Source organism: Sinohyriopsis cumingii, chromosome 15 (assembly GCF_028554795.1).
Source record: "Sinohyriopsis cumingii isolate HCF-2022 chromosome 15, ASM2855479v2, whole genome shotgun sequence".
In the NCBI taxonomy this organism is placed as follows: Eukaryota; Metazoa; Mollusca; class Bivalvia; order Unionida; family Unionidae; genus Sinohyriopsis; species Sinohyriopsis cumingii.
This window is the reverse complement of record NC_142975.1, coordinates 27,658,896-27,675,828: the sequence shown is the minus strand read 5'-3', so window position 1 is coordinate 27,675,828 and position 16,933 is coordinate 27,658,896. Positions and strand designations below refer to the sequence as shown.

General features: G+C 35.5%; 1 protein-coding gene across 2 annotated transcripts in view; it reads right to left on the bottom strand.

Annotated features, from left to right (window-relative positions):
• The window catches only part of LOC149781457 (nephrocystin-4-like), a 95,974-nt gene extending 88,231 nt beyond the window's left edge, over positions 1-7,743 (bottom strand). For both annotated transcript variants that reach the window (XM_089935544.1, XM_089935545.1), the window contains exon 1: positions 7,562-7,743. In XM_089935544.1, the coding sequence (XP_089791670.1) occupies positions 7,562-7,711 (150 nt within the window). In that variant the 5' untranslated portion in view covers positions 7,712-7,743. The remainder of the gene's footprint in view (positions 1-7,561) is intronic.
• Positions 7,744-16,933: the final 9,190 nt, after the last annotated feature.

Here is a 16,933-nt window from a genome sequence, read left to right as displayed (position 1 = left end):
CATTCACTGCATGTGCACCAGTTGTCCAGTTTGTTTAGGGCATCCTATAAAGAAATTTCAAGTTCATGCTTTGTGTTTTGGATGTCTGACAATGCTGTGTCATCTGCATATAGATCTGTAGATGATATTTAGTCCCTTAGTAAAAATCGTAGGTCATTAATAAATAATAGAAATAGTAACAGACCTAGAATTGAGCCTTGTGGTACTCCATATCTAATTGTCCCAGGTTCAGACAGAACACTATTTATACAAATATGATGTGTTCTCTCACTTAAGTATGAAGTAAACCATCTAACTGTTCTTTCATCACATTGGTCAATTTTCAGTTTCTTCAAAAGGATATCATGATCCACCATGTCAAAAGCTTTCCTGAAATCTACAAATACAGATCCTATTATTCTACCTTGATCAAGTGCTTGAAGCCATTTATCATTAGTTAGATCAAGGCAGTTTCACATGAATGTTTCTGTCTAAAGCATGATTGATTAGGGTGTAACAGCAAGCATTTGGTTAAATATGACATGAATGAGTCATGGACATGTTTTACAATCAATTTTGACAAATTTGGTAGTATTGAGATTGGTTGGCAGTTATCAGCATGATCTTAGAACCAGATTTGTGAATAGGAGTTACTTTTGTATTTTTCCATATTTTGAGGTTGTAATACTTAAATCAGTTATGAATGTTATGCTATCTGAAATAGCTGAGGTAGAAGTTTTAATGAGTGTTGGACCATTCTGATCAAGTCCTGTAGCTTTCTTGGTATCAAGTTCACAGAGACATTTGTCAACAAAGTTTTTTGATACTGGTGGGATAGAGAAACATACCTCCTTAGAGATTTTGTTGTTGCAGAACTTTTTAAGTTCATTAAAGTTGTTTCCTGTCACTGGTTCTTTTAACTTTGTGGTAATGTTGGTAAAAAAAATCATTGAAAACATTTGCAACATCAATGTCATCAGTGACTATCATGTAATTTACCACAAGTGAGAAAATTTTATTTGTCTGTATTCCTCCAATGAGTTCATTGAAGACTTTCCAGATGGAGTTTGTGTTGCTCTTTATTGTTTTCAAGCAGTGATTGATAATAAGATTTTTTAAAAACTTTTTAATCATACTTGTTATTTCATTTCTCCATATTTATATTGTGCATGGTTTCCCATAGCCTTGAATTGGTCTCATGTTTTCATAGCGTCTAGGATTTCAGTAGTAAGCCAATTAGGTTGGATTTCATTCTTTACTCAATGTACTTTCAGTGGTGCATGCTTAGAAACTACATCCACAAAAAAGTCAGCGCATACCTCAGAGCTTCATCTATGTCATCTAAAATTTGGATCATATTCCATGGAACTTTATATAGGTCATATAGAAATTGTTCTTCATTAAAAATTTTAAATGATCTGTATGTGATAGTTTCATGTGTATTCTTCTTATTTCTCTTACATTTAATCTTTCTTGTCAAAAAAGTAGGATAAAACCAACATTCAGTACATTAACATAAGTCACATACTCATTTTAAAATTCTATAAAAGGTAAATGCATGTAAAATAAAAGAAAAAAAGAACATGTTAAATCCTTAAAACACTTGGTCAAAATTAAGTGATCAAATAAACTTCAATTAATGACTGTCCATCATAATTCAACTGAAACACCAAGGGACATAACACATAGGCATGAGTGGTACTGAAAGAAGGGTATTATATGATGAATTCAAATATGAAGTGAATCAGTAAAGAATTACAGAAATTCTATTAAAAAAAAGATACATAATAATAATGAGGACTTTGCATAGCGCCTAATCTTTAGAAGCTCTAAACACTTTACAACATTAGACAACACCTATAAGATAATTAAAAAAAACATGTATAATGATATGATTACAAACACAAACACCATGAAATCAGAAAACATAAAAAATATGCTGAGAATATTTAAGGTAGGAAACATTATTAGGTTTTTAAGTTTGTTCTTGCAGTCAAAATAAGTGAGTTTTGAGAGAGCTCTTGAATGTGATCACTGTCTTTGTTTCTAAGTTTAGTGGGCAATTCATTCCACATTGCTGGGCCCTGGTATGCAAAAGAATGCTGTCCATATGACTTTGTTTTCATACTTGGAGTAATGAGTATACAATTGTCAGAAGAGGAGCGTAAGTATCTTGCTGGTGTACACATGGGTGAGGTCGGATAGGTATGTTGGACTAGAGTCCTACAGTGAAACGTAGCACAGAGAACATAAATGTACCTTCACCTAAAAAAAACAAATGTACCCTCACCTACACTGGGAAACCCAAATACAAGGTGTCCCAGTCTCTAGGCATAATAACACACTTATACATTTTTAGAGACACACAAGCAGACAGTAAACCAGATGGAATAAAGGCTGAAACATGATAAAATGAAGGAAGGAGACAGCAAAAGTGGGAGAGAGAGTGACATAGAGTAAGATATGGTAAATCATAAGTTTAATACTCTTTTTGTGTAAATAAATTTTTGCACATGCAGTAAATTAAGCATATCTCCAACACTGATTAATGTTTGCCAATATTCTTTCATCTACATTTTTCTTGTGAAACATATGTGAAATTAAATTTCATAAGAAAATTGCAACAACAAAAAAAATATGTATTAAAATTATTTGATTGACAATAATATGATGAATTGCTGACTTTGCTAAATTACCCAATATTAAAACTCTCATTCATAATACAAATGATTTAAAGCTTAATACAAATTTCATAAGTACAGTACCAATTACATGTACTTGTATAAAACCTGCTTTCTAATTATTTGATATTATCAGCATTTAACAGGTTAGTGAAATGACAGGAAACTGAGTAAATACCTGACAGATTTTTCTTTTTATAAAATGACACACCTGCTATCTGGTACACAAAATCAATACAACGAATCAAAGCAAAAATCCCAAATCTCTATGGAAACTTAATTTAATTGCTGGTAATTATTGGTGTCAAAAATACCCCAGTAATTACAGGAACATACCCACTGAAATATTGATAAACAGGTCACAAAACTCTTCAATGAACCAACACTTTAACACCTGATGATGGTTCAAAAGCAGGCTTGGGTTGAAACTGCCAAACAGGTACTTGTGAAATACAAATAGTGACCAGAGACATTTCAAAGAAAGTGTCACAGGTGTTGAAACATGACTTTACTCTTTTTTAACTCTACTCAAAAGAAAATAATACAGTTTTTGGAATGGAGAAAACAAGAGACTACAAATCACACAACATGTTCAGTATCAAGAGTGTTTTAAAAGCATTATGTTTTGATGCATAAATATGAGTCATCCAGGTATCTGTGTCTGACTTTGCTAGTACCACTGGGCAAATTTATGCTTTCAAAGTGTTGCCAAAGTTGTGGAACACTACCTAAATTCTGTTCATGCACTGGTCCCCAAGGTATCCATATGCTACCATGACAACACACCAGTTCATAATCTGCCACCATGATAACACACCAGTTCATAATCTGCCACTATGACAACACAACAGTTCATAATCTGCCACCATGACAGACTTCTGGAATGAGTACAGCATCCAAAGTTTGCCACATCTTCCATACAGCTCTGGTTTACCTCCAAGTGATTTCTAGCGTAATCCTGTTATCAAAGATTCGCTGAGAGGCAGACTGTTTGAAAGTCACCATGCAGATGGACAATGCAGTTTTTCCATGTGTTGACGAGAGATGAATGATGACACTGCCGACTATTACTGTAACATAGGATCAATGGATTGACAGGTGTTACAATCTCTTTGTCTGCTATCTAACCTATGCAGCTTCACCTAATCCCATTACAAATGCATCAGCTCTGACTGATAACTTGCACTCCACATGATTGATACAAGTTTGCTTTGTATAAATATATCAAATACAAAAAAATGTGGCCAATAAATAAACCTGCATAAGGAGGACCAAGGTGTTGGAATTTTCACATATGTACATCCAAAAGTGACAAGTATGCATACTTTTATGCAGATCTCAGTGACCCCTGACAATGTATACCCTGCATTCTATTTTTGCGATATGAAACACTTCATATACTAATCTTATTGATTTTTGATTTGTTAAAGAAATCTTCAAAACATTATTACAAGATGTAAGACAAGATTGAGGTAGCTCTAGATCATGGTCTTGAAGATAAGGTAAGATTGAGGTAGTTCTAGATCATGGTCTTGAAGACAAGATTGAGGTAGCTCTAGATCATGGTCTTGAAGATAAGATAAGACTGAGGTTGCTCTAGATCATGGTCTTGAAGATAAGACAAGACTGCGGTAGCTCTAGATCATGGTCTTGAAGACAAGATTGAGGTAGCTCAAGATCATGGTCTTGAAGATAAGACTGAGGTAGTTCTAGATCATGGTCTTGAAGTTACTGTAATGGGATCCAATATAGATTACTTATGTTGTAAGACTGTAGGATGACTAAGCATAAGTGAATCTTGTTGGTTGTCTCAACTTGTTACATCATCTACAAGAATCACTAAAATATCAAGTACAATATGTGCTCAAAAATTCTAATAGCCAGAAACATGGAGCTCCTCTAATTTTAGAAAAGGTTTAGGAGGCAATCAGACGTGTCAAAAAAATCTAATTTGCCTAAGAAAACTATCATCATGCTACTGAAAAGACATCTGCAACAAGTCATAGTCATGTAAAGTTAGAAAAAGACAACAGTTTGTCTGTTTTATTTTGTTTGTCTTGTCTATGTTTTGTATTTGCCATTGAAAAAGACTCATTAAAAGTTGAAAGCACTTAGGCTAGCTAGATACTAGTTTTGCACTGTTTGTAGGCAGTATATTATATATATATATATATATATATATATATATATATATATATATATATATATATATATATATATATATATATATACAGAGATCTCGCTAGGATTTTAAAACTAGGAGTCCAGGACTCCCATTTTGGTAAAAATAGGAGTCCCACCATCAAAAGTTGCAGTCCCTTCTTTCCTACAGAATCGACACAAACATGAGTGCATCTATTTTTAGAAGGAGAGGTTTTCATAATGTAATCACTGACTATAATATAGCTTCATTACAACAGTCCATTGGCAGGATCGCAAAGTTTGGGTTTATTTATTTGTCTATGTCCCTGTAGTAAATTTAGGCAATTGTTAAATAGTATCTTATTTGCTGTTTTTTCCCCCTGTATTTTCGCAAATATGTGTCAGGTCGGAAAACAGATTAGACCTTAAAGCCCATCTCGCGAATTCCACAACATAGCATTGTCCTGACCTACACAATTTGCATTTTAAAGCTAAATCTTTAATAAAATAATACCTTGGCTTTGCTTTCAATGATCTGCATATTTTTCTGAAAATATTTGCCCGATGGTTTACGAAAGAAAGACAATCTAAAAAACTGGTACATCCCAGACTTTGCGAAGTCTGCCATTATTTCCCGTTAGGCCTACTGGTTCACTTCAAGTTTCAAACTAATTTTATGATGAAATAGTGTACAAGAGGCAGTTAATAATCACAATTCTGATCTTAAAATACAAGTTTGTATGTTTTATCATTAAAGGCTATCATGCAGGAAATTGATAGTTGCTACCTTACTCGGAAAAGGGTTTATGGTCAATCAGCTATCAAAACATATGCATGTGAATGGGCAAGAATTTGTTTGTCAACTTAATTGATATAAAAACTAGGCCTAGCTACTGATGTATTGATGAATACATTTTGCTACAACACTAGAACTAACCCAGCTAAGGCGAGCTGCATTTAAAAAAAAGTATGGTCAGTCAATGTACCTCTTAAATAGCTCTTTTTCGTCCATCAGAGTGATACTGAATTTTGTCAATCCAAGTCAGAACTTATTCCAAACACTAAGCTAGGCATCACACACTTTCTTACACATAGCTACTGTCCCATCCGAACTATCAATTCTAGCAGCTTTAGCACTCTTCTGAATCTCGTTACAATGTTCGTAAGTTTGCCGTTTAACCCCAACATACTTATCCAAATTGACAAATGGCATTTTGTCTAAGTCTCAACATGTCTTGATTCTCCTGCACTACTTATTCCAATATATTCGGAAATGACCACAGTAACGAAAGCTAAAGTTGTTCATTTGATGTACTTTTATAAATGACCACATGTACATCTCTGGGTCTTTCTGACTCCGAGTTCAATCACTGTAAATATCAGTACATTTTTGCATCCTGCCGCCAGTCAAACAAAGCTTTTGATCTTGCCGCCCAGCTATTGCATCATGTTCTTTTTGATGTACTCTTATAATGGCAACATGTATGTAATTATGGGGTCTTTCAGTCAATGAATTCTGTCATTGTAAATATCAGCACAGCTAACTGATCAACACATTTTCCCACAACGCAGGTGGCTGACGCAAGACTGGCAAGTCTTTGAGATTTGCCGCACACCTATAACATGCATACGGAGGACTCCCGCCTCAGGGATTTTCTGCGTCCCAGATCAAAAATTGGCGTCCAAATAAGCGTAATTAAGCATTTCCGAGATCTCTGTATATATACCACAAATGGGTCTTTTCAAGGTAAGGTAGTCCTACAACGTAAGACACATCACCCGATATTTTTCTTCTGGGGGGTGGTAATGGGTCTTACTGCAAAAATAAAGGTGCAGTATAGCGTGTTTTGATGTTGACTAACAGTACAACAAAAGTCACATTTTCAGAAATATCACACACAACTGGCAACCAATAACACCGCTTTCCTACAAAGAAAAGTTATAATGTTTTTGTCAGACTTCACTTTCTCTGATGTCTTTTCTCTAATAAATTCAAATTCTCACCAAAAAAATGGACCTGTTTTCAAATTTTGTTGACCTATATTTCAGTTGGCTGGAAAGCAATGAAAGCCGGGGATGCCGAAATCGGGTTAAGCTGAAATATTATTTTTTAACGAAATGAATAAAAAATATATTATGCCTAATGGAACTGTAAAGCAACGTTTCGTTTCGTTCAAGGAACATATCCGCCACATGAACCTACTTAAACACACTTCAGCATACCTCCACTACCGTCGCATTGCAACAAATTCAAATGTATATCAATAGGATATGAAAATGCATCGATTGGCTAGTGTCATATTTTCATTCTGGCAGGATAAAGACAGCACAGTAAGTATATTAATTACACATAAATTAGTGGAAGAGTGTCAATATATGCTGCCAAATGTGTGAGATATTCCTGAAACTTTCACTACTCGTTCCGATGTCAACGACATCGGAACACGCTATACAAGCCCGTTATTTGGATAGTACGACATAACACTTAAACAAAAACAACATGTGCTATATCTTACATTGTAGGACTAGAGGTAAGGAGAACATTATTTAAAGAACCAAATCAATGAGTCTTTGGCTGTTAATGTTACCGATGATAAAAACTGCTGTGAAAACGGGATATCACTTATACTGAACGATTGGTTGTTTTTATTTTGTTTTGTTTTTCGATATATGAACACCAACACGTCGTTATATTATCGTTTTGGGGCAAGTACGGACAGGAAAGGGAATCATTTTAGACCTAGTAACATCTATGTTACCTTGCTTGTTACTCCTTCTACGGTCTGTAAATGAAGATTAACTGGAGTTGACTTTTCTTGGGCTGATTTTGCTCTGTCAAAAGCGGGAGGTAGCAGAATATTCTTGTCATAAAAGTCCCTCCAGTGTTGATCTGACTTTATCGCCGCCATAATGTAAACTCATCAGTTAGCGGTCTGGTTTCCAATATATTTCGCCTTCTAAGCTATGGTTTATGAAACATTTCTAATAACCAGTCTGCAAAGAATGATTGTATATAATTGTGTGCGATGTGCAGGTACCGGTCTGATAAACATGCTCAAATTTTCTCGTATTCAAATTTTACGTTATATTGCTTTTCGTATACCAGACAACGTAATTATATTTGTCAGATGTAGAGTTAGTGGAAAGGATGCAAAACATATAGTAATAAAAGTTAATCAATGGAAACCATTTTCTTAATCTTAAAAAAAAGAGTTGAGGGATTACTCATATTTGAGAACAGATCAAAATATCCTCAGAGACAAATCTTTTTTATTTAAAATTTAAGCTTTTATAACTATATTTTAATCTTTTATAAATTCTGAATATTAATAAAAAAATCATTTTTGCTCATCAAGCAATTATACAAATATTAACAAAATCTAAATTTGAGGAAGAATGTGTGTGTGTGTGTGTGTGTGTGTGTGATTTGGATTTTTAACATAGCTTTAACAATTTTTCAGTCATACTGCTACAAAGTCTGCAGTGTGGCAATTTAGAGTGATGTCTAACACTGGGGCATTATGCCGCAGAAATGTAGCTTGATGTCCCACCCAGTCATATTATCCAGACATCAAGCCGACAAGCCGACAAGTCCAAACACTAACCTCTTAATGCTGAGCGCCAAGTGAGGCAGCTGTTAGTACCATTTTTATAAGTTTTGGTAAGACTCTGCAAAGGTTTGAAACTGCAACCTCCCACATTCGAGGTGGATGCTCTCACTGTCAAAAGACATAAAATATAACAGGATAAAATTTTAAGCTGACTGTGCATGGTGCACTAGACATGTATATGCACACTGATATCAAATAAAATCAGTGTTATGTTATAAATTCACTAAAGGTTAAACTTGATTTTTTGGTTCTGTTGTGTTGATTTTATCAATAATAAGCAGTCACTAAAAAGGCTTAATGGTGTAAAATATTAAATATTTTATGATTATTAAGGTATATAATCTTTAGTGACTCATTCAAAAGAGAAAGAAAATGAACAATTTCACTACATAAACTAAATTTTGAAGATACTGAAAACAAAATGTGTCCAGTAATTGAGAAATTGTGCTTCACATCTTCCTCCAGCCAATCATTTAATGTAAATATAATTTAAACTGCAATGCTGACTAATCTTACTCCAAACAATGTGTGAATCAAATGTAATATACATCTGAGAGGTTGCATGTTTGAACCCTGGTTGAGTTGTACCAAAGAAAAAAATGGTACTACCAGTTGCTTCACTTAGCATTAAGAGGTTACTCTTAGGACTGAACAGCCCAATGTAAGGAAAATGTGGCTGGGTGGGACATGATGCTACACACACACACACACACACACACACACATCTCCACTGTAAATAGAGCATGTTAGCAATTCACCATGTTATGTTAGAATTAAATGTCATTTACCTACGAGACCTGACATGCACTGCTATAGTGCTTTCAGTCTAAATTGGAATATGCACAATGTCATGCTTGTGCTGAACTAGACTATGTGAACTATATTGCTCTGCTCATATCAGTAAAGTACAAAGTAACACCTGAAGATAAAATATTAACCAGATTTAAGATAAAAAGGATATGTTTTAGAGACTTTCAGTCCTCTAATTTGTGTAGATTAGCAATTTCTCAGCAATGAAGATCATTGCTTTATTGTTCAGTCTAATAAATACAGTAAATAAATAAAAAATGAAATAGTAACCTCCATTCAGTGTCATAATTTGCATCTTTCATTTCCATTTCTGGTTTCAGTAAAATTATCATTTCAATTCTACAAAATGTTATGGTCATTTATTATTCATGTTTGTTCTCATTTGTGTCTACATTCATATATTTCACAATTATCCTATTTGCGTATCTTTTCTTCCATTCATTATAATCATTTGTTCATTCCTTTATATTATTCTTACATCTTTCTTTTACTTGCCAACTTATGTGCATCTACCTGTTTTTCTATTTCATTGTGTATTCATTTTAACTGTAAGACTGACTAGTGAAATCAAAAATATATTAATTAGACTATTAATGACAATCTCAATAATAATTATGTAGAAGAAGAAAGGTCAAGGTAGTTACCGATACAACTGTGGTTGAGGAATTCAGCAACATTATTTGAATGTTTATCTAGAAATGGTTAAAAACTTTCATGCATTGACTTCTTCAGACATTCAAAACATTGTACATATTAAAATTGGCAAGAAACTGCAAATCAGTCAACAAAATATATTTATTATGAAGAATATGAGTCATTACAGAATGTTTAGAAATATCTATGAAGAAGATTATCTCCTTTCATATCTCTGGAGTTTTCAGCATGTTTTTGGTAACTTCTCTAGAAGAAATAATTTACTTTAACTTCATGACGAATGCTGTATTTGTTTTACATTTTCCAAGAGATCGGAAAACAAATTAAGATAAACAGTGGTGCGCTGGTTCATAAAATTTTAGTTTCATTTTGTCTGAAATTCCAAGGTTTATATACCATCTTTTTAGGCTAGACAAAAAGCTGTACTTAACATATGACAGTCATAGTATAAGAAGAGCTTTGCACTCCAATATTGTGACCTAAAGTGAAATAAAGAATACAGCAGAGCCTGTCTTGAAAGACCACCTCTTTTGCCAAAAAAAAAGTTATGGTCTCTCAAGACAGGTGGTCTCTCATAACAGGTCACCATGCTATGTAATGAATAAATTTGTGCATTGACAATGTGGTCTCTCAAGGCAGGTGGTCTCACATAGCAGTGGTCTTTCAAGACAGGTTTTACTGTATAAATTTCCTTTGATTTCCACTTGTATGGAGAAGACATTGCAACCACCCTTTCCTTTGTATAACAGAGTGACTTTCTACCAGTTTGCTCCAGGAACATCATCTTGATACTGAAACTTAGCATGTTTACGACACTGCCCACATGAACAGGCCTGGCCCTAGGGCAAGGCGAACGAGGCAACTGCCGTGGGCCCCTGTGCTTTCAGGTAATCAACTCCACAATGCAATTTTTTTTGCTTGGGGCCCCACACATTCTTGGGCTGGGTCTGCACATGAATCTATTTTTAAGCATGAATTCATTACACAGCATCTCATCCACCTAATTCATTATCTGGCATATTGGGTCAATAATAACCTTGACCTTCTGTCTCTAAATGATTTGTAATCATCAAATATATGATGGAAGAATCTTTATTATGTTTTAAGTGTCTGTGGAATTGTTATGACATGTATTGCAGACATCTGGACTGAAATAATATATCCTTTGACCTTGACCTTGGCTGTTGACTTTCAGATATATTAATTGAATGAAATTTGTTCTCTACATGCAAAGGTTGTATCAACATCTGAGCCTAATTCACAATGTTATTTTTACATACAGTGTACTTAGCAATGGTTAAGTTGCTTATATCCCATAATGGTGATTGGTTTGTCAGCACAGTTATCATCTACCATGTTGTTGGTACCTGGGTTTTACTAAACAATGGAAAGCTATAATAACTAGAAGCTATTGCTTACCTTTCCTGGAAGATTTCATTGCCTCAAAATTCAATTGCTTATATCTGATTATGTAAAAATCATAATCAAGCACTTGGATGTTTTACTTTTCCAACCAATCTTGATAAATTATTTTGATAAATCTTCACACACAGAAAGATATATCTATTTAATAAACTGATAGTGCATTTGGTTTGATAATTGGTGATAGTGTCCATCTGACTTCTCAATTTGCAGATGCAGAATCAGAGGTTAATAAGTTAATACTGCAGTGTCCTTGAGCATGTCATACATTTCTGATGTTTGAGATGCCCCAAGTGTAAATAAGTAAACGCATTCACTAGTTGTTAACCTGCAATGAACTGGTGATATTAAGATCCAGTGGGGTAGGGTGGGGGTGAAGTGAAGCCTGTGATTGGCTACAGTTAAAGCTAGGTGAACTTACTGTGCCACTTCCATAATATGAAAGGAATCTGCTTTACCTGCTCATAAGAGACTATATATATTTTAGAACATCTGAATTTCACAATAATATTTAACCTTTAAACATGTATGTAGTACAACCATTTAAAATGGACAGATCATTTTTGCCCCTGCATGGCATGTAATGACTTCTGGTTTATCTGTAACCCTATGTAGCTTTATTCACACACTGAAATTTAATTTCTTCATCTACATCTTCCATAAAAGACAGGAGTTTGTTATAAGTTAAGTTCGGTCCACAAGTGAGCAAATAATTCTCACTAGAATTCAAACTTCTGACTCTTCATTGTTTTGATTAAATAAATGACCAATCAGACATTATAATTTTTAGCTGAGCTTGAGTAGGATAATTTTTGGTAATCTTAATAATTAACATGAATTTAGTCTAAGCTGATGTGGATGGACAAAATCTAGATTATTATAGTACAAGTACAGTGAAATTCATACAACTGTTAAAGGAAAAGCATGATTTATTTTTTTGTTTTTGAATATGCAGATTGTTTTATAGACTGGAATGATTTTTAAATTTTTTATTATAGAAACTAATTTCTATTTAATATAAATGTATAATATATTGTCTCAAAGACCCAAATTAGACTCATGGTCAAGATGATTCTCTTAATGTGGAGAATATATTAAACATACTGGTAAACAGGTTACTGTGACATTTTTGGTAGCACCAAGTAGAATTTCTAGAGATGAACTCAAAAACCCATTTTTCTACTAAAATCTTGATAGTACTTATCGGATCATAATACCACTGGAGAACTATTACTACCTCACAAATCCATTAAATCAGATAAAAATGTTTTAGCTAAAAAGCTAACAATATTCTGCCCACCTAGGTGGCAGTTAGAGTGATCTCCTCTTGATAACTGAGGATTGGCACCAAATACTGTACCATGAAATCATTAGCTAGTATTGAAGCTGAAGGCATGCTTTCTATATTGATTTAACTGCAGGAAGGCTGGGTGGGCATATGTGTATTATGATTGGGAATGTATTATCAAAGAAACATAATTTAATAGAAAAAATTGGTTTCGTTTTCCAATACATGTACCTTTTTACTCAATCATAATACAGTACTTATGGATAACAGGCAAGAGGTGGAGGGAGATACATCCCCTTGCCCCAAAGAGACCATCTCTGGTCCTCTAAGGTATATGAGACAGCTTTAGATCACCTGACATTTGTTTGGGAACAGCTTCAAAAAGGACAAATTCCCACACACAGACACACACAAATCCAATGGAAGTTGTGAAGCTGCATCCTTATGAAATTGTCATACTAGCTGGAAAGATAGCCTTTTGCACCAAAGCTAAAGGTCCCACCAGATCCAGTTTAGCCTTTTAGGATAAAATATTTCTTAGATATAAAATGAATAAGTGTACACAGATCTTCATCCTATGGCATGGAAAATAAGTTATAGAAGAGTTTCACTCGATGCCATGTTTGTGGCAACTGTACTAACTTTGCGAGTCAAGATGCGAAGCAAACTTGTTATTTCCAATATGCAGAGAAGATAACCCACTTAATCCAAGACAAAAGTGTTAAAGTTGATATATTGTCCTTTCCCTCATTTGAGGAAAAGGAGAGATATGATCTCCCTCAATGCAACAGCTCTGTCTTCTTTAAATACCACTTCTGAGCTCACACTGGTTCATGTAGATGACACTGAGATGAAGTGTTCAGAGTAGACAGGAATTTTACTACCAAAGTCTGATTATCCATAAATGGTAGCCTGTTCCTGGCAGTAAAAGCATAAGTGACACTGTCGAAATTGCAAGTAGATGGGTCCACCAATAGGATATGTATGTGATGATTCTGCCTGCCTCAATGTAGCGAGGGTTCAGGATTTATATGACAGTTGAACCAATGAGAGCAGTTCAAATGGTGTCATTTTCAGCATGGCTAGTAGCCATGATAAATTCCACTTGGGCAAGGATCCAGTGTCATTGGACAGGTAAAATCCAAAATGAACAGAAGATCAAATAGGTCTTTGGTTTATCCGATATCATCTCTTCCATGATAATGCAGTGTGCCAATGATAATGGAATGATAGGTTTCAATTGTGATTGCTGCTAACCATTTCTTGTCAAAGAGACAGAAAGTTAGCTATTGAGGTGTGGATGCCTGTAGTGGTATAAAGTGTTCTTGTGCGCAAAAGTGAGAATATTATCCATTGCCTAAATACACCTTCAAGGTGAATGGGTCATCTCACTTGCAGGATTCTCCACCACATGCTGTAAGAACTGTTTTGTTCCTAAGGGTGTATTTTAATAAGATCCAGGCATGCTGGTTCAGTAACTCTGGGCTGGCATGAAACACTGCTATAGTGCTTATTTAAAGCAGATTAAGGAATATATTGATTCCTGGCAATTTTGTTGTGAGACTGATTAGGTTGATAAAAGATTTAGCATTTGAGTGAAATAATCAGGATGAGGAAACACTCTGATTCTTTTGTTTCCTGTATCAAATTCTGACCCTGAGGTGTTAGAGGATGAGTAAATATGTCTGTTTCCCTCTATAGAAAATTTCCAATTATCCAGGCCTTTTGGCTGGTGACACATTGGCTGGGATTTTGGCATTCCACTTAGTCACCAAAAAATCTATCATAGGTTGATCTCACAGGACACCTACTGAGTGAAAATCGAGAGATGAAGAGACCATTCCATTTATATTCGTTCTTGCAGGACAATGAGTCCACCAATATATTATTCATTTTAAGCTATGTTGAGCTTGGATGTGGATTTGTAATTGAGGACACCACTTTATAAGATCTTATACAAGAATGCAGGGGTCTGGGGACTTTGCTCTACCTTGCTCTTTGAGACAAGTCAACACAGTAGAGTTTTCAGACAGAATAAGAACTCCATTCCCATGTAGCCACCAATGAAAAGCTTTAAAAATAGTTTTCATCAAAAGAATGTTGATATGTAAATAACAAACCTGCTCTGGCATCCCAAAACAGTAGAACACTTGCTCCCCCTAGTCCTGTGACTACAGACGTTACCCCAACATGTCTCCAGTGTGATTCCCTGCCTTTGAGATGTAACCTTATATTGTGGAGATTGTGAATGTTGGTCCAACTGTCAAAGGTTCTGCTTCCATTTAGACAACAGAATCAATGTACCTGTAATTTGACCCCTGGAATGCAACATAAGACTAAGATATCTGCTACCACATTCAGCAAACCTAAGCATATAAAGGTATTTCCAGCAGAATGCTTGTTCCATACAGGCAAAGGAATCTACCATTCTGCTAATTCAATTCTCATTCCTGGGGGAGATGTTCTCTGTTTACTTGAGTTGAGTTTCAGACTTAGTTGACCAAAATCTTGAAAGGGTATGACAAGATTTAGAATATCAGATCTTGTTCCAAAATATATCTAGCCTGTTGTTTTGTAGCCAGTAGTTTCAAAGGCAATCACATGACTACAGGAAGCCGTTTGAGTGGAGATGTGAAGTCATGCCTCTTTCAAGTCCATAGACTCCCCAATGGCAAGCATTTAGAACCTGTTGTTGCATTGCATCATGAACCTATAAACATAAAGTGTTGACCAAGTGATGAATGCTGCATTTTTAATTGAAGGAACTCTGGAAAAAAGGTGGTTAGACCAAGAAGTAATTTTGCACCTTTCTCTGGTACTGGTGGCAGAGACCAACTGTATGAAGCACAAACTGGAATGAAGCATTCAGCCTCCTTTCAGTTCAGACTGCTTGCTAGTAATGAATAAATTTATTCTGATCAACCTTTGTATGCAGATATAAATAAACTCTCTTTTCTTTTGACCCAAGATATTAAATCCTTCAAAACACTCACTCCTAGTGATATAGTCCTCGCTAGACAATCTCCACCCATACATTACTTTTACCTTGGGGGGCCCCGAGTGGCCGAGTGGTGTAAAGCGCTCTCCATTATGGATCACTGCCATCTCACCTCTGTCTGCATAGGTTCGAGTCTCGCATTCAGCCAATGTGGGTATGTGAGAAAGCTTGCCAGTAGCTTCTTGTGGGTCGGTGGTTCTTTCCGGGGTTTTCCCGGGTTCTTCCTCCACCATTAATACTGGCCGCCATGTATAGCCTATCATGTGCTGAAAAATGGCATTAAACCCTAGAACAACAACAACAACTTTTACCTTGGGGTGATGCTGCCTTCCACGTATGGATCAGCAATTTAAATTTTCGTCTAATAACCATTGGATACATAGGTTCTGACAGGGATTAATACTAAGAAGCCGAGTGTTCTGATAGATCTAATGCCAACGGTCAAACGATGAGGGATTTTACTTACCATCCACATACAAAGGTCAGTCAAAATATTTTTTTTTAATTACCAGCATGCAGCCAGTAGTCCAAACTTAAAGGAAACTGAAAGTTTCATTCTTGTTTATGCTTCATACTGTTGGTCTCTGCCACCATTATGTCAGAAAAAAGGTGTAGAATTATTTGTTAGTCATATGAGGAGAATCATGCTCTAAACGTGATACAGAATCCCCTGGAAACCACTTGTCGCATCCTTATGCCATCATCATAAATCTTCCCCATTCAGCAATGAAAGACTGGCTTCCCACTACCGGGATCTGAGACAAGGGCAATGTAAAAGTATATCATTTAAGATAATGAGGGCCTCGTGAAAATGCTGGCGAAAACCATTGCCTACCCCATGCCTCTTTTCCACTTTAGTTTGGGAGAACTGTGGTTATCGATTGTTGTAAATTTGGTAAGACTGCTTCCCCTGATGTGTACTCTCGGGATGGGACCTTTTGTTCATAGCCTTGCAAATCTCTCTGCTGTAGCTATCAACCAGATTATTAAAGATGATCTTACATGATTGAGGTTGCAAGCCTAGCTTGGCCTATGATGGTCTTTAAGAAAGATGCAGGTAGACAGCATTGCATCTCGTTCCACCTGCTGCAAGTTCATAAATTGCTGCTGTTACAACCATGGCCATAGTATGCTGGGATTCTAAGTTTATGAAATGGGCTATTCTATAAACATGCTCCCACACATGTCCTGTGAGATTCAGAGTAGGAGAAGGTAAGTCCTGTTCTGCCAAATGAAAGACCAATATAGATATTAGATGCAACACTGATGCCACAGTCATGACATTAGAAATCAACTAATGGGTCTCCAAATGGAAAATGTATGTGGGGCTTGTAGAACCACCTACGAT